The 23674-nt window shown below is 37.0% G+C and overlaps 1 protein-coding gene across 2 annotated transcripts; it reads right to left on the bottom strand.

The window, feature by feature from the left end:
• Positions 1-11349: 11349 nt before the first annotated feature.
• On the bottom strand, positions 11350-22943 carry Chd1 (chromodomain-helicase-DNA-binding protein 1). 2 transcript variants are annotated; one of them, XM_066392745.1, is made up of 14 exons: positions 22278-22934; positions 18096-18178; positions 17622-17805; positions 17116-17566; positions 16725-17054; positions 16421-16665; positions 16136-16249; positions 15905-16069; positions 15545-15825; positions 12949-15483; positions 12734-12887; positions 12436-12590; positions 12074-12346; positions 11350-11895 (listed from the first exon to the last, which is right to left on the bottom strand). In XM_066392745.1, the coding sequence occupies exons 1-14, from the start codon at positions 22284-22286 to the stop codon at positions 11697-11699; spliced, it is 5178 nt and encodes a 1725-aa protein (XP_066248842.1). In that variant the 5' UTR covers positions 22287-22934; the 3' UTR covers positions 11350-11696. The 2 variants fall into 2 exon arrangements, with proteins under 2 accessions (XP_066248842.1, XP_066248843.1); XM_066392746.1 differs by lacking the exons at positions 11350-11895; positions 12074-12346 and having other exon boundaries at positions 12435-12615; positions 22278-22943.
• Positions 22944-23674: the final 731 nt, after the last annotated feature.

Here is a 23674-nt window from a genome sequence, read left to right as displayed (position 1 = left end):
CATTCCACGTCACCTGTGATTTATATTATTTTAATTTTAACCAGTATTTATCATATAATCATAAAGTATAGTATAAAGTAAGCTGATTCCTATATTTGCAAAATTATGCCTCGTATATTACGAGGAACAAATCAGCACATATTTTTATGCAAATACAGAAAGACTGAGTGAAATTTTATATATGATCTGTTGATTTTCACTTAAAATATATCGAGAGGTAATGTTTTGTACGATAGAAAGCTTTAGGTGATGTTTAAAGAAGTTCCTATTTTATATCTCGATATATAATACTATATTAGTTCGCAAAATGTATGTATGAATTAAGTTCTAGACGTAGTTTGCTCAACAGCCAGATAAAAAGTCACTAGTTCATCATTCTGATTTAAACGTAGTTTATGTAAGAGACAGATTTCTGAGAAGTTTCATCTCCGGCTTAGATATTTTTCAAGTGCCATTTGGGGGCCAAACGGAGCAGGTGTGAAACATCTTTCGTGTGCCATTCGCCCCCCAAATGGGTGATAGGTGAGTAGTGAATATTTCTCAAGCTACTTATTGCATACGTTGATTCCAATCTTATTATCGGACGAATATCTAAATATTCTAAATCAAGTGTTTTAAAATGTTGCGACGATGCATAGTCAAATTTTGCAGTTCATTTAAATCCACTGAGGCAAATAATGCTAGAATCTGTTCAACTGGAACTCTAAAGCGTCAATAATTTGCCTCGCTAGTCGTTCAAGTAAAAAAAAATTCCCTGCAACTGCGGTGGACTTTATGAGGTAACGTTCGAACTCATCTTCTCCATTTTTCGAGGTTGATTGAAGCGGGAACGTGGGATCCCGACGTATTTATACATTCCTGCCTAAGAGGCGTGGCGAGGCATTTGCGCGCACGGCGCTTGACGTAACGCAAACAATTTCCTCCTTCCTGTTTTTACGCTCAGGCTCTCTATGAGCTCTTCAGCAACCTTTGGGTAGCATTGGGAAGGTTTCTCAAAAATATTCTAAAGACCGTTCGAGACTACTTCGTCCGCTACAGCCTATTTTCCTATATTAATAACTAAAATTAACCTAAAGGTAAGTTCTTGTTCTGGAAGCGTAGGATACGTCACGCTGCCTGGAAAATGTCCTCAATGGTATTTGGATCGGTAGTGATAGCCGTTACCGGTCTTATAAAACGATGCTCCGCATTTAATGATTAGGATAATATCGCGTATCAAATGATAATGACACTTCATTTTAGGTTGTTACGAGAAGACCATAAAAAGCTAATTTTTTGAAAATACATAGAATTATTTTAGAGTCCTTTGTTAGGGCTTTTGTGGTCAAATTGCTGAGTTAGCGTAAAGGGGAGACTTTAAAAACGCGCCACTTGTCAAATTTGAGCTCAAGAATTTTTGTAGAACAGAGCATAACATCGTCTTGGGAGTGACTTTCCCATGCTATGTGGGGCGCCAAAAAACATGAGTGTCCACTCCGGTATTGGGCATTAAAATTGTCATTATATGACGTATATATGAGTCAAAAAATTAGGAAGACAAAATTTTGAAGAAACCTCGGGAATTAGGAAATTGTGTGTGTAAACTTTACAACGTTTTAATTTCTTTTCTTGGGGAAGATGGGGAGGGGGGGGGCATATCGTACAGACTGCAGATCTTCCGCCCATTTCGTGGGGTTAAAAATATAATAGATTTGGCTCCGATGGCTAAAAACGGGAAAAATCATGATGGAATTTTTCCTTTTGGTTCTGATAGAGCGTTTGAGGACTTTTTATGATTATCATGATTCCATATAATTTGTGAAACTCTGCTTGTATCGAATAAGACAACGTGTAAATATAGGTTGGACCTAAGATTTTTGTAAACCAATGGCGACAATTTCGGCAGTCTGGTATAGAGGGACAGGCCCGGACTTAAGTAATTTGTTTCTTGTTGGTTTTAAATGAATGTAATTTTTACCATGACATTTAAATTAATGATTTTCTAGAAAAAATAATAATTAATGTGAAATTAAAAAAAAACCAAAATTATCCATTTTCAGCAACTATTTCAGTCGTTTCCACCACAAACATAGAAAAACCTTAAATGTCATAATTTATATAAATGTAAATTCTAATATTGGAACTGACAGCTTGGTGACGACTGCTAAATTATTAAATTGCTCATGCTTATCTCAACCAGACACAATCAGTCTAATTGCACCAGTCAGGACTATCATTTCAGAAAGAGCTTTTTCCTCGATTTGTTCTTCATTGTTCTGCATGCTTTATGTGATTATTTTATAATGTGTGAAACTGCGCATGTTTCGACTGATACAACACGTAAATATACATCGGACCTAAAATTTTTGTAAACCAATGGTGACAATTTTTCACGTCTTCTATAGGAAGACAGGCCCGGACTGAATATGGTTGGTTTGAATGGTTCTTTTTTTAATGCTTTTAAAGGAACATTATTCAATTACTCAGGGTTATCTGCAACAGATACAATCAGTCTAATAACACCAGTCCAGTTAGTCAGAAGTCCTTTTAACAAGTTCCTAACTGGAGTATGTAGAGAATAAGGGAATTATTATCACTTTTGACGCGTGTTTACAAATTTGGTGTAACGCGGTTTTTATATAATATTTGGTCAAGATTTTGGATAAGATATTAACGGATATAGTTGAAAAGGGCATCAATGATAAATATTACTTAGTATCAAAAGCCCTGTTTTCAACAATGAGCTGTACAAACTATATAATTTAAACAGGAATCTTCGATCATTTACCTCCCTGGTACGATTTAAGTCATTAATTAATACCGTTGGCAAAATCATAAATAATTAAAAAGTTATGTTCGATTCGTCATTGAGGTTACGTGCCTAGAAAATGTAGGAAAAGAGAGACTTTTAAATTGTTTTTGATTTCTTTAAGGGTACACCAGTTAAATCACTGAAACAGGCACTAATCGCAATGAAAATGCATTATCAATTAAATCGTCTCGTGGACTCGATTAAAGTCAGTTTCCCACGGTATCTGGATCGACGGACGAAGTTCAATTCAGTATAAATTTTCTTTTAACTAACTTTTGCAATATAGAGCAGTCAAGGCCGTAATAATATTAATTACTTTCAATTATTTTTCTTAGGCATCAAAAACCAAATAATTTCTGATTTAATGTGGTCTGCACTTCTGAGGTTTCATATTATTTGTACGTTTTCGCAAAGCGATAAAAACTGCAGGGTCACGGGGCTCGACCATTCATTCTTACATGAAATAAAGATACAGGGTTAATAAGAAAACGGTTTAATCAAATCTCAGGTCAAGGGTAAACGCGGACCTAGGAAAAATCAAAGGCAGAACTGAACAGATTTTATTGGTATTATAAATAGTAACAGAATCAGCTGACTGAATAGTTTCAGCAGTTAAGCGCATGCCCTATTTATTTGCTCAGCAACCAGAACACTTGCGTAGTTCGCAGTCTCCGTAGCGCCATTGTCTTTTTCCGCGATTTGGCGCAGTCTAGCGTGGCCACTCTCTTAGAGATTTTTTCCATTTTTTCAGTGTCTCCCTTTTTCAGCAGTTTTTACTTGAAACTAAAAATTAATTTTTCACAGATTTTGGTGCTAATCTACGCGAAAATCAAAATTAATCTTAAGTCTTATACGTTTAATTAGTTTATTGAACATTGTTTTTTAAACTTTAGTCAGTTAAGGTTTTGTATGGGTGATTACCCATATGAAAACAGCCAATATCTGAATTTAAAATTGCGGATGTGGCCGAAGGTCACATCCTTAGAATGTAATATTAACGTCACCAGATGCATAAAGGTACAAAAAAGGGGATTTTATGCATAACGTGCCGAACTGTACCCATGAAAAGCTTTAAAAGAGGGTATTTTTGACCACGCGCCCTTGACAGATGTTAACAGAATTTAGGAAACGAAGGGATATTAACGCTGAAGGGCAAAGAAATTGGATAATTTGCATGGTGCCGCTGAAAAATTTCGTTTTTTTTTAATTGCGCATTTTTAGCTTTTCTTGCTCAATTTTAGTCGTTTCACATTTTAGTCGTGATTTTGGGTGAAGGCAAATTTGTTCTTTTTTTCCGTTCTTTTCTTCCTTTTTTCTCCCCCTTTTCCCCATCAAAAGTGCACCTTTTTGCGAATTTTTTTCCGCAACCGACAATATCTAGAAAACGAAAATTTGCCAATTCTGGTTTTTACACGGAACCGTAGCCGGTGATCTCCCATTGGTGTGAGCTTATTATGCTAATTTCCGACGACCCAACGTGACTCACCCCTAAAATAATGAAAAAGAACGATCTTAGCAAAAAGCAATTTTGAATAAGTTCATTCATTTTCGAGGGGGACGGACGATAAAAATTTGAATAAACGTATGTGGCATTGTTAAGCGAACTTCTGCCTCGTAACAATATGCAACATATACATAAATTACGTCTATGGATGTAGTTATAATGGGCAACTTTTACCGAAAAAATTGCACCATTCAAAGCAATGGCCGAATTTATACTTCATAGAAAATCGGACGATTTTACCATTCGATTCGGGGTGTTTGACTCATTCTGTGGCTATGGGAAAGATTTGTTTTCGTGCACTGCTGAGAACAGTTCTATTCACTCATATTTCGAAATACAATTCAGACTTCAACCTCTGATTTATTCACGATGAATAGATTCATGATGAGTAAATTTATGACGAATAAGGTCATGATGAATAGGTTCATGATGAATAATTTTTACCTTCTTGGTAGTGGTTGCTTAATCCGTGTGTGTGTGTGTGTGTGTGTGTGTGTGTGTGTGTGTGTGTGTGTGTGTGTGTATGTGTATGTGTGTATGTGTGTATGTGTGTGTGTATGTGTGGGGTTCTCCTACGAAACACGAATAACCTGCTCGAACCTGAGGCATATGTTTACTTATCCAAGACCATTCAATTTTAATGAATTTTCTGTGTTCCACCTTCGAATAGGGTACAAAAACTTGCAAAGAAAATTTATATTTTATACATGTATCTATGTATATTCCAAAACGAATAATATTTATCCGAATTTAGAATATTTAGAGGAACTACATCCGATACCTGAAGGAGTTTGCTTTGTGAATGTTCATTAGATAAGAATTGTAATTGTAACGCTATATGGAATAAATATAAATAATATTATAAAATAGCAACGTTTTTACACGAGATTCAAATTAAACTGTAACACCACAATCTAGTTTATGAGCGTTATTCTACGTATATACGAGCGGTTACGGTTAACTGTTTCTAAATAAATTTAATATACAGGGCCTACATAAAGTACCTCAACTTAAACCGTTTCAATGTCCCTTTCGGGTGAATAAACTCATTACTTTATGTACACGCTGTGCAACATTACATTTAAATAATAAACTTCTGTTAACTATGCTTTCCTACCTCAAAGTAAGTACAAGATCATATCGGTGTGTGCTAGTGAGTCCCCTGTATTATTGTTATCAGGGCACTATTAGTGCTATGGTTCTATGAATAACTCGTACCTGAATCCTCCATGAGAAATGGGTTTTTGCATTTATTTACCGCAGCTTTATGAGCGTATTATGAGCTTCGACTTTGAGGTCGTAATGAGGTCTTCGTTTAGTTGTAACTAACATTGTCAGGGTGGAAATTTCGTTCTGGCCCACGGGGAAAAGCCGTTGGCGACCCAGTGGTTTATTGGAAGAGAAACTTTCCAACCATGATTTTGCAACTGCGCTACTTTTGGCGCATGTTTATATTGCTCCACCCTGTATGTATAAGCCTCTAATTGTAGGATATTGTTTGTCCTTTTTCAGCATTTGTATAACATTCAAACTGCGTCCTTTATAACTTATTTATATTTAAAACATGTAAAGAGTTTATCTCGGACAACTAAAAAACGCCTCGCCTTGTATAATAATAAGTAATTCGCTTTGAAATGTGACCATATTTTAACATAATGTAAACGTTTGTATGTTGAAAATGAAAAAAAATCAAAATAAGATTTGGCACATCGATCCCCTTCTTTTCCTAATGATTCATCATTCAAAAATCAGTGTGAACTGTTTCGGATTACTCTACAGACATGTGCCAAATCGCATTTTCTAGTAACCAACCTCTTCAGATATTTTCGAATTATTATTGTTACTTTACAATGTGGAAAACTATTTCTAGTAGTGAGTCTGTAACCTGAAAATTTAAGCGAAAATCCACCAGGGTGATACACAGTTGAGAGGCCGGGACGGGAATCCATAGATGGTGACCTCTGTCCATCATCTAGGGAGTCGTTGCGATCATTAACTTGTTCCGTTCCATTTCACCGTAGTTCATCCAAAAGAAAATATTTCTGAGATGGTGCTCTCAGGTTTAAAATGTTCCTCGATTTTATAGCGATTTAAAGTGTTTTTCAATTTAAAATATTTCTTGACTTTATGGTGACTCAAACTTGATACGGATCAATTTTGTTTTCTAGAGTCGCTATGACCTTTCTTTCCGATTCTGACGATCCAGAATTGGTGGTTTTCTGTTCTGTTTTCCTCTACCACGAAGCCAAATTGTTTTCTCATATGGGTAAACTGAGCTAAACTTCCCCATTTTCATTTGAGAAATTTGTGGTACCCTCTTGCCAACGTTTTACTGGAACTCCCTGTTCCGATACCTAAATACTATGTCGCTTCGATTCCTGCTGCCTTGTTGAATAGTCTATTGCTCAAGATGTGAGGAAAATAGTACTTTCCGGCATTGCCTTTTTCTACGACCATGATACGTTAACGATTCAATGGTTAAGCAATTTGATTGTTGTTAAAATACCAAACCACAGACGTACACCCTGTGAATCAACAATGTACGATTTTACTATAGGCAGCCAAGTACGTAGTAACAAAACAGGGTAATATTCAATTCGACCCTTATCCAACAGACTTTTTCCACTAGTCGTTCGTTCTATCAGTTAACCGAAACTAACCTAACCCAACCAGATACAAACTGGACGACCTCCCCAATCAAGGACGGAACTTTTCGCATTCTTCCATTGGAAAAAGCGTTCTAACGCGTGCGAAAGGGTACCACTAGTACCAACCTCTTCCTCGATCCATAAATAAGCCTCGCAACGAAACGAATCACTTTGGTGGAGCTTAAGCTAAATCGGTCGAGAGTCGAATGTTTCCTGGACGCTCGCACTATTTGCAGCGAGGAAACATACGGCCTCGGATTGAATCACCTAACGTTTTATACAGATTTTTACTCTTTTCAAGAGATAAGCTGAAATGAAGGGATTTAACACCGAATCCATTCCTCTTTGTCACCCTTTATTTGAGAGTGATTGTACTTAGTAGTTTCCCCTAAATTGTGGATTTTTTAGTATTGTGTGGAAGGGCTGGAGTTCACTTCGAAATATTGTAGCCGTTACGAGTATTGTTTAGTTCGGAACCATGCGATCTGATGAAGGATCTTTCATTTTCCCGTTGAACAAGGTTACTTCCAGCACTTGTTGTTATCCGTTGATAAAAAAAATCAGTAAAATAGTACATACTTACAACTGAGCTTCCTCTTAACATACGAAATAAACAACATTATCTACCTCATTATACATTGCCATTATATAGTAATCTACTTGTTGGACCAAAACTATATTTATTTATATACATGAAACTAGATTTGCCGTATAAAACAAATTTTAACGTTTCATAAAGGTACATAATATATCACCACTGTGGAGATGCAAATTACGTTTACCACCTTCACTTGCTTGATGGTTTCGTTAGAGTCACTTCTTCTTGGTCCAGTTCATGGGTTTAATTTGTCAAACTGAAAGCCGATTGTAGTTGTCATTAATTTCAACAATAATTATAATTAATTAGGCACGGAATTATAATCAATTACGCAATTATAATTAATTGTATAGTGATAATTAATCGTGCACTTGTAATTGCCGAATTGTAAAAATTGCACTTGATTGCAATTGCAATTAGCGTGGACTGCAATGGCAATTGATTGCAATTGCAATTAGCGCGAGTTGCAATGACTATAATCGGTTAACCTTCGTTCGATTAATTGTATTTGTACAACGCACATTAATTAAGCATAAAAACCGGACACTGAATTGGACAACACAGTTTAAACGTGAAATATGGTTTATATAGCAAAAAATGAATAAATAAAGGCACACTTAACCGTTATTAAGGTTGAGTACGGTTCATCTTACGTTTAGACCTAGGAGGAACTAGATACACAGAGTCCCACTTGTAGGTGTTAAATTCGAATCGGCGAAATAGAGCTAATTTAACTTTGACATGAAAAACAAAAACTTGTGCCTTTATATACCCGCTAAACTGAATCTTCACAATTGCGAAAACAAGGTCATTTTAAACGAGACAATATTTACTTACATTTGTGACCTTGTGTGACTATTTCGTATATCTAAGGCCCCACTGTTGTTTCGTTTAGGCACACTGTGTGTTTTATAATTTTCCCGTCAGGAATTGGAACATAAATACAAAATATACGGAAGACAGTTCAAGCCTTAGAAGGATTAACGCTAAGTGAATTCAATTACCTTCGTCTGTATACTTGTCCTTTGTTGTAGTCGAAAACACGAGTGTTCGTTGTGCCGTATCGTACTTTAATTTCGTAATTAAAAAAGGTTTAATTGTCATTAACGAGCGTGTAATAGGTGGTATTAATTAAAGAATACTTGTGTATAATGCCAAATAATATTTAACATTTGCTTTTGTGCGGGTGTCTCCTCGCTCTGCGATTGGGAGTATGATTTTGAAGAATTAGATTAATCATAGGTGTAGATTGAGGAGTTGAAGGTTTCGTAGATTAAAAATTAAGTAAAATGAGCGTAAAATCAAAATCGTGGGACATGTCTAGGGCGTTGCCCCACTTTAAATGTTGTAGACTAAAGTATTTTGTTCTTAGAATATTTATAAGAACGTCCTAGGCAGGATTCGTGACACAAAACTATTCGTTATAACATTTAATATACGGGTTCTATATAATATATAAAATTTCGTTAAGCTATAATCTATTCTCATGTGTTATTTATATTATATTTCTGCAGTTGAAGTTACTAAGACGACCTCTTTTTAACTGAAAATATATAAAGAATGTATGTTAGCATTATACTTTAATATCGCACATTGTCCAAAATTATTGTTATTCTTAGATAAGCGATCTAAGTTTTACATTTATTAAATTGTGTGTATTTGTAGAGATTCATTCTTACAATTAGTGTAAAAAAGTCTATTCTTATCCTAGTCATATACCCGAATATTATTTAATTTGCGTGTTTCGATTTTAGTCATGTCATCTAGTCACATAATATTGTACTTATATATTTATTTTTATTATATTGTCCTGATTTACATATATTTTTATTAAATATACATTATTATATTAAATTACCCGTTCGTCTGATTTCGTTTTTCGATCAGCGAAGTGCAAATTGGGTTGTCCACAAAGCCGTTGCGTATTTTACAATGGAAATGAAAGATCATTTTTTTCCACTGAAAATGTTAACTTTATCACACTTCTCTATCTTTGAGGCATTTTTTGAGCGCGGGATCATGAACCGCGCTCATAAAAACCGTTCCTTCGGCAAAAACTGGCCCAAATACGTTTTTACATCTTCATCGGATGACAATCCGATGGTGCTGAATCTGGAAAGTAGGGTGTACGTGGCAAAGCATCGTATAGAAGTTGTAGCGATTTTGGCAGAGACGAGCTACCAATTCTGAGGGCTTTTCTTGACTTCGTTTGGCACAAAAATCTCCAGGTTTTTGATTTGCAGTAATTTATAAAATATTTATTTTATTTACTTATGTTATATCATTATTGTCAGGGAAACTTTAATCGAATCCCGCATCGTACTGAATTCCACCCCTTTTGGTTTTTTCTAATGGTGGCGTATAATAGACACAATTAAATGCGATGTTTTTCCAGCTATTGTACAAAATCTGAACAGCTGTTAAGGCACCTATGCCATTAGAATGCGTAATTTTTATAAAATGGGGAGATATACGTAAAAGGGGAAAATTCAGCAAAGGGGTTTAGGCTGATGACAAACATCCGATGAATGGGACAGGTCGCCGGCATTATGCCGTTTCCAGATTTCTGTAAAATGGGCGCGTGTAACAATAGCTGTGTATAATGCAGGTCTTTTATTATATCTGTCATTCAGCAAACAAATTCTTTGTAATAATGGCTCAATCTTTTGTAGTATCTTTCCGAACGTTAATAGAAAAGATTAAATTGATTTTATCCCACTGGCAGGCAGTAAGCCCTTTTGGGTGAAATTTCACAAATGCACAAATAAAATAAGCGAGAATTTAAAGGGGCATTGCTTTTGAAAATGTAACGGGGTTAATTTCAAATATAAAACGTGGGTCCCATGGGTCGTAATGACATGTGATGGTAGTGGTAAATCAGTGTCAGATGCGTTCGTGAGCCATAAATAAAAGAACGCAATTTGGGATTCCACAATTTTGTAAAATGTGTCAGCCAGTGCCGGGGTCGGCGTTAGCAAGTCTGGCACCTTGAGTTGAAATTTTTGATCATCGCCCCCTATCCCCAAGACAAACCGTCGACCAGGTAAAGTTCGTCACCTTCCTGGTCCGCCGCCCAACCTTGCCCTTCCGAGACCGGTACTGGGGAATACGTGTTACTATAATTGACACGTAGTTGTAAGTACGGTAAAATATATGTATCATAGTCCTTGGCATCAATTTTAAAAAGAAGTATATTACTTGGTTGCTGCTGAACGACATTTACTTTTCCTCTTTCGAATCCAAATATTTTAGACACCAGAGTGACGAAATTTTTTTATGTCAAAACTTTTATAATTTTTATCACAAATTAGTCTTCGACAAACCAGTGGCGTTCTTGACAATTTTGCGCAAAAAAAATTAATGAAAATTCAGTGCTCTGAATTAAATGAGATTGGGTTCCGCAGTAGCCATACGATACACCTTTAATATGCGGTAGTCAAAATTCGAATCGGACAACTTCGATTTTTTGGCCCAAAAATTTTCATGATGTATAGTCCATGATATTTTTTGGACCCAAAAATCGAAGTTCACCGATTCGAATTTTAACCGCGGTATATTAAAGCTGTATCGTACGCCTACTGCGGAACTCAATTTCGCTGAATTCGGAGTATTCAGTTTTCACTAATTTTTTTTGTGCAAAATTATCCTGTACGCCACTGATCTTGTGAAACTGAAATTTTGGAGTGAAGTACACATCACGAAAATTTTTTTTGAGAAAAAATTTTAGACTTATGAAGATTTTAGATGAAAATTCATTGACCACTGTTGTCTTCGCGAAGGTAGTATTAAAAAATGAAACCAGGTAAACTTTATCAAAACATACTTTTATTATAATAGATTTAAAACTGCGACTTAACAACCTATTTTTTACACGGAAATCATGCCGCCCGCGTCTATAAATATACAGCCTCAGTTCATCACGTACAAATATACATCCGAATCAGAAAACAAAGATTGCGTAGTTAAAAATGCATGATTATGAGAAAATCAAAACATACAAATTTACATAAGTAATAGAAAACGATGGTAAAATGACTTGGAACACTCTTCAAGGATAAAATAAAAATCCTACAAATGTACATTTCTACTAATATACATCCTTACAAGACTTAGTCTTTGTGAACGTTTCTATAATAAATAAAGAGCAGCAACTATTCACTGGGGTCGATTACGGTAATAATCTCTGTCGGGGGGTCGCCAGTCTCCGGACACGAACCTCCCTTCTTGAACGTACATGGAGGGGATACTAGCAGGAAAACTTCCTCCGTAAAATGCTCTAGGGCCTAGGCTGGGAGGTACCATTCCTCTAGCATCTCTTGGGTACTGTCGCCAATCACATTTGCCTTCTGGAGATCTGTAAGGAATTTAGTCATTAAGTAAAACATCACAGCAAAAAGGAGGGGGTGATGAATACTTCAGCATTCACATTTATAAAGCACGTAAGATACTAAATAGTTTGAAATGGTGCTTTTTCACTTGGCTTCTTATAGATCTAATAAAATTCAAAGATAAACACATCCCGTGGTACTCACCTCTTATCGGGTCGGATATAATCCCTTTCCCGATGGTAGCTAGGCCCTCTTGGATAATCGTTAAACTGTCGCGGATGTTCCGCAGGAAATCGATCCCTTGGAACACTTCCACCTACCCACCTTTCATGCTCTGGATGCAGAGGTGGAATGGTATGTCTAAAACCTGGTGCCGCCCTATGGCGATTATACCGGTAGTCCCCTTCTTCTTCTGTACTAACTTCGTCCCTATTTCGCTTTCGCTCCTTATTGTGATGTTTTTCTCTTCGCTCTTTTCTAGAAAAACATATTTACCGTAAAAAAAATGATCAATTTAACTGGATTCTAATCATTTCTGAAGAACATGGATAACGCAAAATACTAACTTTTCCATAGCGCTTCTGTGTTTTTTGGACGGTTTCTCATCTTTCTCGCTGATTTCACCGGGCTCATGTTTTCGTTTATGGTGATGGTGATGCGAGTCATCCCTATCATTGTCTTTCTTGGGACGCTCCTTCTCTTTACTGGTCGATGCGGCCTCCTATGAAAACATTGACCATATAGATCTAAATATAGAAGAGAATTTGGAGACTTAAAGCTAGAATGGTACAGGATTTAGGGTTTCTCGACACGATCTTTATGAAATTATATTTTTTCATTGATATTATCAATTAAAAACCTCACCTGCTCTCGTTCTTTCTCCTTCTTGATGGCTTTATCACCTTTCTTCTCAGACTTCTGCAAGCTTTTTTGATCGTGTTGTTTGGCCTTTTTATACAATTTATACAATTTTTTTGCATCGTACTCAGTGAATTTTGATACAAAGTACCACAAATTACTAAAATAAAATTTGATGTTATTATATATATAAATTAAACATACCACTAATTAAATCTTACCTTCGCCATTCTTTGATCTTTTCCGGGTCGGAATATTGACTTAGAACGGTATTAATTTGTTCCCCAATATGTATCAAGCAGTCCCGTGTGTGGTGCACTTGCTCTGCTTCTGACATAGACGGATCTGGATTATCAAGCGCTTTCAAAGCCTTTTTAACAGGCCTCATCCTTTCCTTACATTCATTGAAAATGGCGGGATCCAAATCCCCTAAGACGTTTATAGCCTTCGGCTCGTTGTTCGCTGTAAAGTGCATCGGACCAGCTGCCTTCTTTTCCTTTTTGGATTTCTTTTTTTCTTTCTTCTCCTTTTTACTGTGTCCTTCCACACTCTTATCATTATTCACATCTTTTTTATGACCGGAAATCTTTGGTTTACTTCCAGAATTCACCAAATTATTATTTGTACCCTGGCTGCTCTGCATTGTAGATTCATCATTTGAACTAAAATCATTCTCTATTATTTCTTTAGATTTCGCGTCCTTGACTTCTTTAGCTTTTCTGGGCCGCTTCGGTTTCTGAGAGGGTTTTTTATTGGGATTTAGTTGTTTCTTTAACAATTTTAACAGATACTCTGCTCGAGACTGTAGATGTTTCGCTTGTGGTTTCTTATCTTCGTTAAGAAGTATTTTATCTCCAATATTCAGAGATGGGTCCAGTTTGATCTGTTCCCACGAACCGATACCGTACAGGTAAATTCCTTTAAGTAACTTCGTGTCTTCTTTGACGCCCCAGTCAACATCGAAGGGAGCAGGTTTAGTTTTGATTTCTAATATCCACCTGTTCCGTTCTTCTTCGTTAGCGGGTAAAATTTCATCTAAGGGAGCCAATTCCTCTTCACACTGCATCATAGTTTTTGCATTAACGGATACACCCCCAAGTTTAAAAGATGGGCCGCGCAACCTTTTCTTAGCTTGACCATCAGCGTTGTTCGCATCGGTGTTTTCCTTGCTTTGCTCGTTCATAAAAGCTACACATCTTTCATGAAGTACATCTCCAAGTTTTCTTAGTTCTGCCAGTGGTTTTTCTTGAAGTTCTGCGTCGCAGGCTACTGCTTCTAGCCGCTTTAAGGGAGCACTGAACTTCTTGTAGCTTTTAACAAATCGCCTAATTTCTACGTCGGTGAAGTTCTTTATCTTTTCACGATTGCCCGCAGGTGGTCGTCCTCTCTTCTTGGGTCTGTCATCATCTGACTCTTCACCTTCCAGACTAGACCCACCAGATTCGTCATTCTCTCTTTTAATCTTCTTACGACCGCCTTCTCCATCGCTTTCAGACTGGTTGATTTGTTGAAGAGTTTTCCTATTCCGGGGGGGTAAGTATAGATCCTCCATTTCCTTGTTTCTTTCTTCCTCTTCGACCTTCTTACGTAGTCGCTCGGGTATAATTTCTTCCCAGTCTTTACTTTCGTCGTCGTTCTCATTGACGTTATTTGAAATTGGCGAAGGCGCGGCATCTTCATCGAAAGCAGCAAAACTAGCAACCTTGAAGGCTGACAAGAGCTCGTCGCCAGCCATAGTTGGAGCTTCGTCTCTAGTTTCGGCTCTTCTCAAGATCTCGTCAATATCGCAATTAGGTTCTTCATCGACATCTTCGTCTTTGAACAATTCTTCAGCTCCGAACTTTAATATGGCAGTTAAATCTTCCTTATTAAACGGATTGGTGTTATTGGATCCTTTCTTGTCCAAAACAGTTCGACCGGTAGTGTCCATCCTTTGAATAACTAAATGGTCTAGCACCATTTTTTGCTTCGCTCTTTCCACGATCTCTTCTTCTACACTCCTGGCGGTTACTAGCCTGTAAATGTTAACTTGATTTTTCTGGCCTATTCTGTGGGCCCTGGCCTGAGCCTGAAGATCATTTTGGGGATTCCAATCCGAATCAAATATAATGACAGTATCAGCCGTTGCCAAATTTATCCCTAAGCCTCCAGCGCGAGTTGACAACAGAAAGCAAAAATCGGGAGAACCTTCAGCATTAAAATGATCTAGGGCTTGTCGCCTGATATCACCCTTGATGCTACCATCTAATCTTTGAAAAGGAAAATGTCGTAGCTGTAGATATTCTGCTAGAATATCTAACATTCGTACCATTTGAGAAAATATTAGAACCCGATGCCCAGTTTCTTTAAGTCTTATTAAGAGCTTATCTAATAACACTAATTTCCCTGAGCCTTTCAGAAGGGTTTGCAATTTGTCTTGCTGATTATAGTCAGGTTCGGCTTCGGCGGGTTTAGTTAGCAACGCATGATTGCAACACTTTTTAAGTTCGATCACGATATTTAAAAAAGTGTTCGTTGAACCCTTTACGCCTTTCCTTAGGGCGATATAATTTTTTGTTAAAATCCATTTGTAATACTGTTTCTGAATTGATGTCATTTCAACTCTAAGAATTTGTTCCACTTTTGCAGGCAAAGATTTTTCAACGTCTTTTTTTACCCTGCGCAAGATGAAGGGTTCTAATTGACGGTGCAATTTCGAATAACCTTTGGTTGATGCATGTTCGTGGTCCTTCTCAAATTCCTCCCAAGTTTCAAATCTAGAAAAAAAATAGGTATATTAAAAATGTTTAAAAATCATTTGTATTTATATTGACGTACTTGGTCGGCATTATAAAATGCAATAAAGCCCACAATTCCTTCAGGCTGTTTTGTAGAGGGGTTCCCGTTATTAACAGTCTATGATTTGTATCAAACTCCATTAAAGCTTTGTACAATAAAGAATCATCATTCTTTAATCTATGGGCTTCATCGACTAATAAGACTGCCCAGTTTATGCTGCCAAGGAAAGCTTTATCCTTTAGTACGATTTCGTAGGTGGTTAAAATTGCATTAAATTTTAGTCTTTTTGATCCTTCGTAACACCATTCATATTGACGAATCTGCAAAGACCAATTATCAAATCAAATCTCCGTCAGTACGAGTTTCCTATGGGGCTTAATACGATATTAAGCTACTTACAATTTCTCTAGATTGCACATCCCCGAGGTACGTAACAAAATTTAAATCTGGAGCCCATTGCGCAAATTCTCTTTGCCACGATGTCATAGTTGACAACGGCACTACGCACAAAAACGGCCCATGGAGATGATGAGAGTGAAACAGGTAGTTGAGGAAACAGATGGTCTGAACAAAAATAGAAACCCATTAATCTAAAACAGTCTGAATAGTTTCCACTGATGGTGTTATTACCTGAATTGTTTTACCCAAACCCATTTCATCTGCTAGAATTACCGAGTTCTCTTTTGTCCAGGAATGAATCATCCAGTTTAGACCGTGGATTTGGTAGTCTCTCAAGATCAAGGCCTGAAATGAATACAATTGTAATATTTAAAAAATTTTAAACAATTGTTTTCTACACTAAATGTAACGTGTGCATCGCGCTGAACACATTTCTGTTACTATATTAAGTTCAGGTTAGCTAAGCTTTAATAAGGCGAATTCAGGGAAAGTGTAATTGCTTTCAAGAGAACTTACCATATCCTTGCCCATCATATAGTCTGGCTGAGTTTTCACTTCAAGGAATTTGGGTCTGTTTCTAAGTACTTTGCAGTGCCTTGTCGGAGTCTTGCTCGATTGCTCTCGTTCCAGGAACTCCTCAATTTTCTGTGGCCATTTTTTTTTAATTAGACCTGAGTCTTCCCACGTTGACTCCGCATATGGCAAACTCTCCCATTTCACGTAGTAATCGGTCCCTGCGTCGTCTGGCTTATTATATTTAGCTAAATTGACATAATGTTGAAATTGTACAAATAAAAACGGAGTAATAAGTTGCATCTACCTATTATCCTTTCTACTTCATTGTAACTTTTCAAGAGCTCCTGTGTCAGCTCCAATTGACATTCATAGTATTCTACGTCCTCAGGTGAAGAATATTTTATCCAATGCTTAATTTCTAAATCTTTTTTAATGAAGTTTTCAAGCTTCTTCATCCCTTTCACTTTTTGGTCTTTGAGCGAGTGCTCTGACTCCCACGTATTATGAATATGCGCCCAGTCTTTCCATTTAATCAGGTACTGCTCTTCAGTGTTGTCAAAGTCTTGAGGGTCAGTGTCCTTATTTGGATCTTCATGCTCCTCTATATAATAGCAGGTTGTTATGTTACCGGTTACTAAAGTTGCAAATAAATGTTTTAATTAAAGTAATAAAGATTTGCAAAGAAGAACACTTACTGCCTTTCCTCCCTCGGCGTTGCCCTAAAACCCTCTCAATAGTCTCACATTTTTCTTCTATCACAGGCTCAGTAGATTCAGCCTGATCCACGTCGAGCAGGTCTTCAGAATCCGTTTTTTCCTCACTTTCTTCTTTATAACTAACAGTTGCAGCAATCCTCCGTGATATCGTCCGAGGACGTTTGCCCCCATCCGAGTAACCGTCAGAGGACTCATCAGAGCTGTATCTACTTTTCCTCACCGGTTTCTTTTTTTGTACTGTGGGGCGTAGCCTCGCTCCTACGCGTTTACTAGGAATAGGTCGCTCTCTCTCTCCTTCCGATTCGGAAGAGGAACTAGCATCGTTGTATTTCCATTCGTCACGTTTTTTGAACGTGCTCTTGTCTTCCAACCTCTCGGGTTCCCTCCTAGACCGAGCCGATCTTCGGATGGCGGGTTCACATTCATCGGCCTGAAATAACAATTTTCATAATTCAGAACGGTACTGATTTGCGACAGTTTATTACCTCTGATTGGAAATGATTTGACGAGTCAGATTTACTGTGCTGTTCGCCACCACTCAAAATGAATTGCGACTCACTTTGACTATTGTCCTTGGCGATCTTCGATTTATCATTGTCAGAAGCATTATCGTTTTCTTCGCCACTCTCAGAACCAGATCCGGATCCTGAGCTCGACGATCCAGACCCACTGTGGATACAATATATGAACTTTTAACGAGATCCAAATGCCAAATTTAACATTTATCAAATTTTGCGACAGGTGTTAAATCTAGGAAATTCAGTTTTCTATATAAAGGGTGTCAAAGTTCCAGCCATGCGGGTGTAAACTCACTCACAAAGGTGATATTGCTGACACCTACCATTAGGAAAATATACTTTATCCTTTTTTTGACACCCCTTGGAATAGATACTAGTAGTTGAACTAGTAGCAGATTCTTCCGCGAGTCCAAAGGTTGACCGCCTTTGATAAATACTGACCTATCAGATCTTGAATTCTGTTGACTTTCTGAGGAACTATCACTATCCGATCCTGATCCCGATTTTTCCGATTCATCACCACTCTGAAAATAACATAACACTGAACACTGCACGTGATAGATCGCATTAGTTAAAAGCTTCAGAGGAAAACGTAACACTTTGACTTTAACGGGAGTGGCCATTCTATATGTTGGTACTTCTCAATATGTATAAGCCCTATACTATACGACATAGGCGCAGATCCGCCATACCATTGAATGTGTGTGTGGGTCCCAGAATGTCTAGAAAACTCCACGGGTACAGCAGTGATATAATTGTGTATTTCCGTTTCTACACGTAAAAACGAAAATTTTTCTCAGAAATCCAACTAATGAGCAGCAAGTAATTGCAACACCCACCTCCTTCAATCTGCGAGGTAGAGGCGATCAGGCAAGAGGTAGTGAAAGACATGGAGTTCTGGGAAGAACAGTCCAGTTTTAGATGTTTATAACACGTTTAGGAGGACACCGCAATGCAGCCAAGGAAAAATCTGCCGGGAAGACCGTTGCGGGACATTTGTGATTAACCATAAAAATATTTATGTTATGTATTTATTTCATTTTTCTTTTATCTTGTTTCATTACAAAATGTGAAACCAACAAATAGTTTTCACGAGATATCGCGAGCGTTTCAGGCTTTTGTTACTCACTGTACATAGCTCATTTCATATATCTCTTTACTGATAATGTTATCAGAATAATGCTTGAAATACCAATAAATGATTTCGAAAAACTATGGCTGGAGGTAGCCGCTCGATGAGGCTTTTATTCTGAAATATTACTGAGGGACAACGTTCAGGAGCAGTTATCATCTTTGATGGCAACTAATAATCTTCGAATAAAATTAAAAACTAATAAAAATGTACGCGAAACAAGGTCAGAATGTTGTCCCTAACAGCTGTATCAAATGTGTCTTAATTGCTGTATAATTAGGATTATCGCGTACCAGTCCATCGCAATTTTTGGGCTTTGAAATCTCCAAGAATTTAAAGCGGTCCGAGCTGTTGTATGCCCTCAATTACTACGTACTCTTCGTTTACCATTAAGATATGGATAGGTGGGTGGGTACGTGAATGAGACAATCACAGAATAGAAGAAAATCGTATATTTTTGCTCAGATTAATTATTTAACAAATTTTTTTTAATTTATAAATTTAACAAATTAAATTTCCAAACAAGATTTCAGCAAATAACTAAATAAACAAAATAATAATTATTATGGTTAATGACAAAAATAATTAAAGAAAAGGCAGAACTACAAAATTGCAGCACGTACCAAACAATTAAAGTATTTATCCAAGAAATTAAGTCACACATTTTTCTTTGCACAGCAGTAGATTCATTTCTAATTGGCACAACCGAAAGGTGACGGAGGGTCCACGAACCTAAATCTTCTGCGGTGACTTATAAGTCCGACCAAAATTTTCCACTCTCGATGCCGTTTGGGCCACCAAACCCACCCTACCCCACCCATCTATCCCATCGCAGCAGGAAGGATAATTGGTAGGTAAAGTTGGCCCTGTTCGTTTGCCAATTCCACCAATTTGGTTACCCTCAGGTTCTTTTAAAGCACGCGTTAGAAAAAATGGACAGATGATGGTAAATGCGTCACTTTAATAAAGGACCGGCTGCCGACCCCGCTTAATGAATTTTATTTCAGGTCAAGGTTGCAATTGAGCAGCCCGAAATTTTGATCCCGAAAGATTTGGTTTCTTCGCCCCGTTGGTTAATTTTCGATTTTTCTCGAGGGATTCGATTGGACTGTCGCACGTTTCGATTAAGTTGTAAATATTTTATTAGTTGATTTCACTAATAGCAAAACGCCAAAGCGCTTGAAAAGCTGGTGGAAGAAGCAGCTTGTAGTTTCTTCGCCGCGCCATTTCGATCAGTTTGAATGAGGAAATAACACAATACCCTCAACGGAATACCTACCTTTGAAATCCTCCAGGTCTCAACTATGTTCAACAGCAATGCAGAATCACAGCATGTGAGATAAACGTAGTTCTTTTTCTTTCTTCAGCAGCTCATAATGACACAATAATGATACTTACCCTTTATGCCAAATTGAAATACAGAAGCATGAATTTCCACTATGAAGGCCGAATAGTAACTCAAAGAGTTTGAGGATGCCGTTTGAATCGTACGTACGAAGTGCTTTTGATTGGGTCTATACACATTACATTATAAGTCATGCTATGACTGTCTATAGGGCGTTCCATTTTTGTTCTATACCTGGTATCTCGCTTATTAATGGATAGGAAGATGCAGTTTTCGCTAGTTACTCTTTTCCTTGTGAAATGCATGAAGGACTCTTTTGAGTTTTATTTCGAAGTGCTTGCTATTGCTTCTATATCTTATACTATCTGGCTACCAGGTAGATAATGTTTCCATCCAAATACCACTCAACCCTTTGTCCTATTTCAAATTTTGAAACATGGAGACAGAAGATGATAGTAGCACATTTAATGTCTGGATTTACTTTTAAATTTAAGTTCAGGTGAATAATACATAGGGGCTTCCTTTGACTGGAACACCCCTGCATACAAAAAAACTGACCCCTATTTAATCCGTTGTTGGATCTTGTGAAAAATTTCAAATCAAGGAATGCAGGTGTCGAATTCTAATATAATTTAATGAATTGAATTTCTGTTGGTAGTTGAGCAGAACGTCAAATGTAGTCAATACAAATTTAAAATTTGTTAAATGAGTTATTTTTCCTGTCAATTTGATATTAAAGGACATTGAGATTTAAATTCAATGTCATCATACACCTATGTGGGTTTGCATTGTATTATAATTAACACAGGAATTGAGGAAAAAATGACAACAAACATTTAAAATTAAATACCACAATTTTAAATGAAGGCCAAAGTGAAGTATTGTCATGTTAAACTGACAAAATACTGAAGGGCATTGAACTGAAGACTTTCTGTGGAAAAATTTTTAAAATGTATATTTACTTCAACATTTCCTTACATACTGATAATAAAAGCACACTTGGCAACGTTTAGTATTGTCTTTGAAGGGGATGTAAAGTGACTATAAAGTTTCATGAGGTACTCCTGCCCTACTGTTAAATATGAATACCTTTTTCAAAAAAGCAATATTGTAGATTAGAAAAAGAAATCATTTCCACTACCACAGTGAACAACACGAACAGACCCCTTTGAAATTGATTTTTCACCCCAAGGCACTGGACAGGTACCTCTAATTGGGAAATTAAATTCCTTTTCCAGTATTCAAAATTTGCAGATTCCATCTTTAGACGTCTGCCAAACGGCCTACACAGGTTATTCAATTACATGGTGCAAAGAAAAAAATTGTTCAAATAATTCGAAAAAGCTTTAATGACCATTTCACCCTTGCTGCATTTTAATGGGATAAAAACTAGTGTTAAAATGAAATTTTACAAAGGCTATTTGATCTTGGCACTGACGTTTTCAACACCAACAGCTAGTGATATCACTGGTTGAGATTTCCGAGTAACTGAACACTCAACATCCTTGCCAAAACGGCACCTCCCCCATGTGTTTCCAAGCCTAGCTGTGGCACTGATTGTTTGTTATAATAATTCAAAAACTCTCAGAAAAAGGTTGTTGTTAAAAGGTTTGCCACTTCACATAGGGGGTGGCAGAGCACTATCATCCCACTACCCTGAGAATCTGGGTTTTAGAGACCTTAAAAACCCTCCTAAGTGGAAATATCATGCTGTTGAAAGAAGGAGCTGCCAGCAGTGATTCAATTAAAGGGAAAGGACTCACAGGGTTGTAAATACACTCTATAAGAGGGTTATTGAACACACACTAATAAAATGTGCTGGAAAAGACCAAATTTCAAGTTAAAATTGCTCAAAAGGGTCCACCTAAAAAATCCAAAATTTCAGGCTTACTGGGTGGAGAAAAGTCTCAAAATCCCGAAATCGTTGAGAAAACAGTGGAACACACATCCCTTCATAGGGTAAAAGGGTGAAAGACATTTGTAAACAAATATTTAAAGGCAAAAAGTAAGTAATATGTTACATGTAGGACGGCCACGCCCTTGGTTTAACATTGACATGAGGCACTGAAAACACTAAGAACAAAAGCTAGAAACCTTTAAAAAAACATTTCAACCCTTAAAAATACTATGAAAGGGGTAAACTCACCTCAGGCATTGCAAAGTAGGAATTTCTCCAATATAAACTTTAAAATATAAAATATCTTACGTAAAACGGTAGAAAGAGGAAAGTAAATAGCTTCATAAAGTTATATGAAATATTTGTAAAAAGAAAATTAAATAAATAAAGTGGCAATTAAATGTTAAACGCTAAAATAATCAAATTGCAGAACAACTGCTCGCCATTTTGTTCCCCAACAGGGACACGAATATTAAGTAACAAACGACGATTTATCCGCGGTAGTTATTTACAAAATAACACAAATATATGTTATAAACACTTGTTATAACGTTATAATATCGCGATCCATAACTAGAACGGGATAAAGTTACACGTTACTCGAGTCACTAGAACAAACGGCACCTTCACTGAACGGCCATGTTCGAAAATCTGTGATCCACACCACGGCGACAGCGTACGAACAAGTGCGCAGTAGCACGTCACAAAACACGACCGTTTCGAGCGGGGGAATCGAATTGCACCAATCAAACGCGGCGACGTCACGCAGACGGACTCTGGAGAATCTTCGGAGATCATTTTACGGTGTTTGAACGAAATTTCATGCTGAAAATTAGTGACGTTGGCTGGCGTCACATCCGGACCGCGAAATTCAAATATTTCTAATGGATTTTACTTATTCAAATATGTTCATATTCCCGCTTCAAAAGGGGCAATTTTCAAATTAAACAGGAATGCGTTAGTTAATGCCTAATCTGTAGCAGCATAAGTTAGTAGAAATTTCATTGAAAATACAGTTGGAAAAACTTAGAAAAAACTGCGCAGTTAGATCCGAAATCTGGCCAAATTTGAAGAGCGCATAATCTTCAAAATCAGTAAAAGCTTAACTGAATTTTTTAAATAAAGAAATGTTTTTCAATACTGAAGTTATCTCGTAAAATCAACCCTTAATTTACAAATTTAAACCAATGAAGAATCAATGCAAACACGAATTTTTGCTTACAGTTCTGAATGCCGACAAACATTGCTTGAAACACTCAATTCTAGTTCCCTTGACTCCGTTTGCTCTGACAGTTGACAACCAGGTGCGCTTGAACCCAAAAACACGAACAAGATCACATGTCAGGCGGATATCGTTGCATTTTTGTTTACTAGAGAACCGACAATTTTGATTTTAAGCCAAGAGTTTACGATAACCGTGAATTTTTTTTGGATATTATGGGTGTGAAGACAACCCCAGATTTAACATTGGGGAGTTGAGCAGAATTCTACATCATACGGATCTTATTCATCAAATTCAACAATATCGTACGGATAGAAAAATATTCAGTGATAGACAGGATATATTTCAGATTGCTTCTTGTGGAATTCCAAAGCTTCGTCCTTTGTAGACGACATACATCCGAACCGATATAAATATTTCGTTC

This window comes from Euwallacea similis, chromosome 8 (assembly GCF_039881205.1).
Source record: "Euwallacea similis isolate ESF13 chromosome 8, ESF131.1, whole genome shotgun sequence".
Classification (NCBI taxonomy): domain Eukaryota; kingdom Metazoa; phylum Arthropoda; class Insecta; order Coleoptera; family Curculionidae; genus Euwallacea; species Euwallacea similis.
Note: the sequence above shows the minus strand (reverse complement) of the source record. Positions and strands in the feature narration are given on the sequence as shown.

What these genes read in the sequence shown, in the direction of transcription:
- Chd1 (XM_066392745.1), bottom strand. An exon ending in ACGCCGAGGGAGGAAAGGCA is followed by an intron (nt 17,055 to 17,115) that starts GTAAGTGTTCTT and finishes TTGCAACTTTAG; the next exon opens with TAACCGGTAACATAACAACC. An exon ending in CACAGAAGCGCTATGGAAAA is followed by an intron (nt 12,347 to 12,435) that starts GTTAGTATTTTG and finishes ATGTTTTTCTAG; the next exon opens with AAAAGAGCGAAGAGAAAAAC.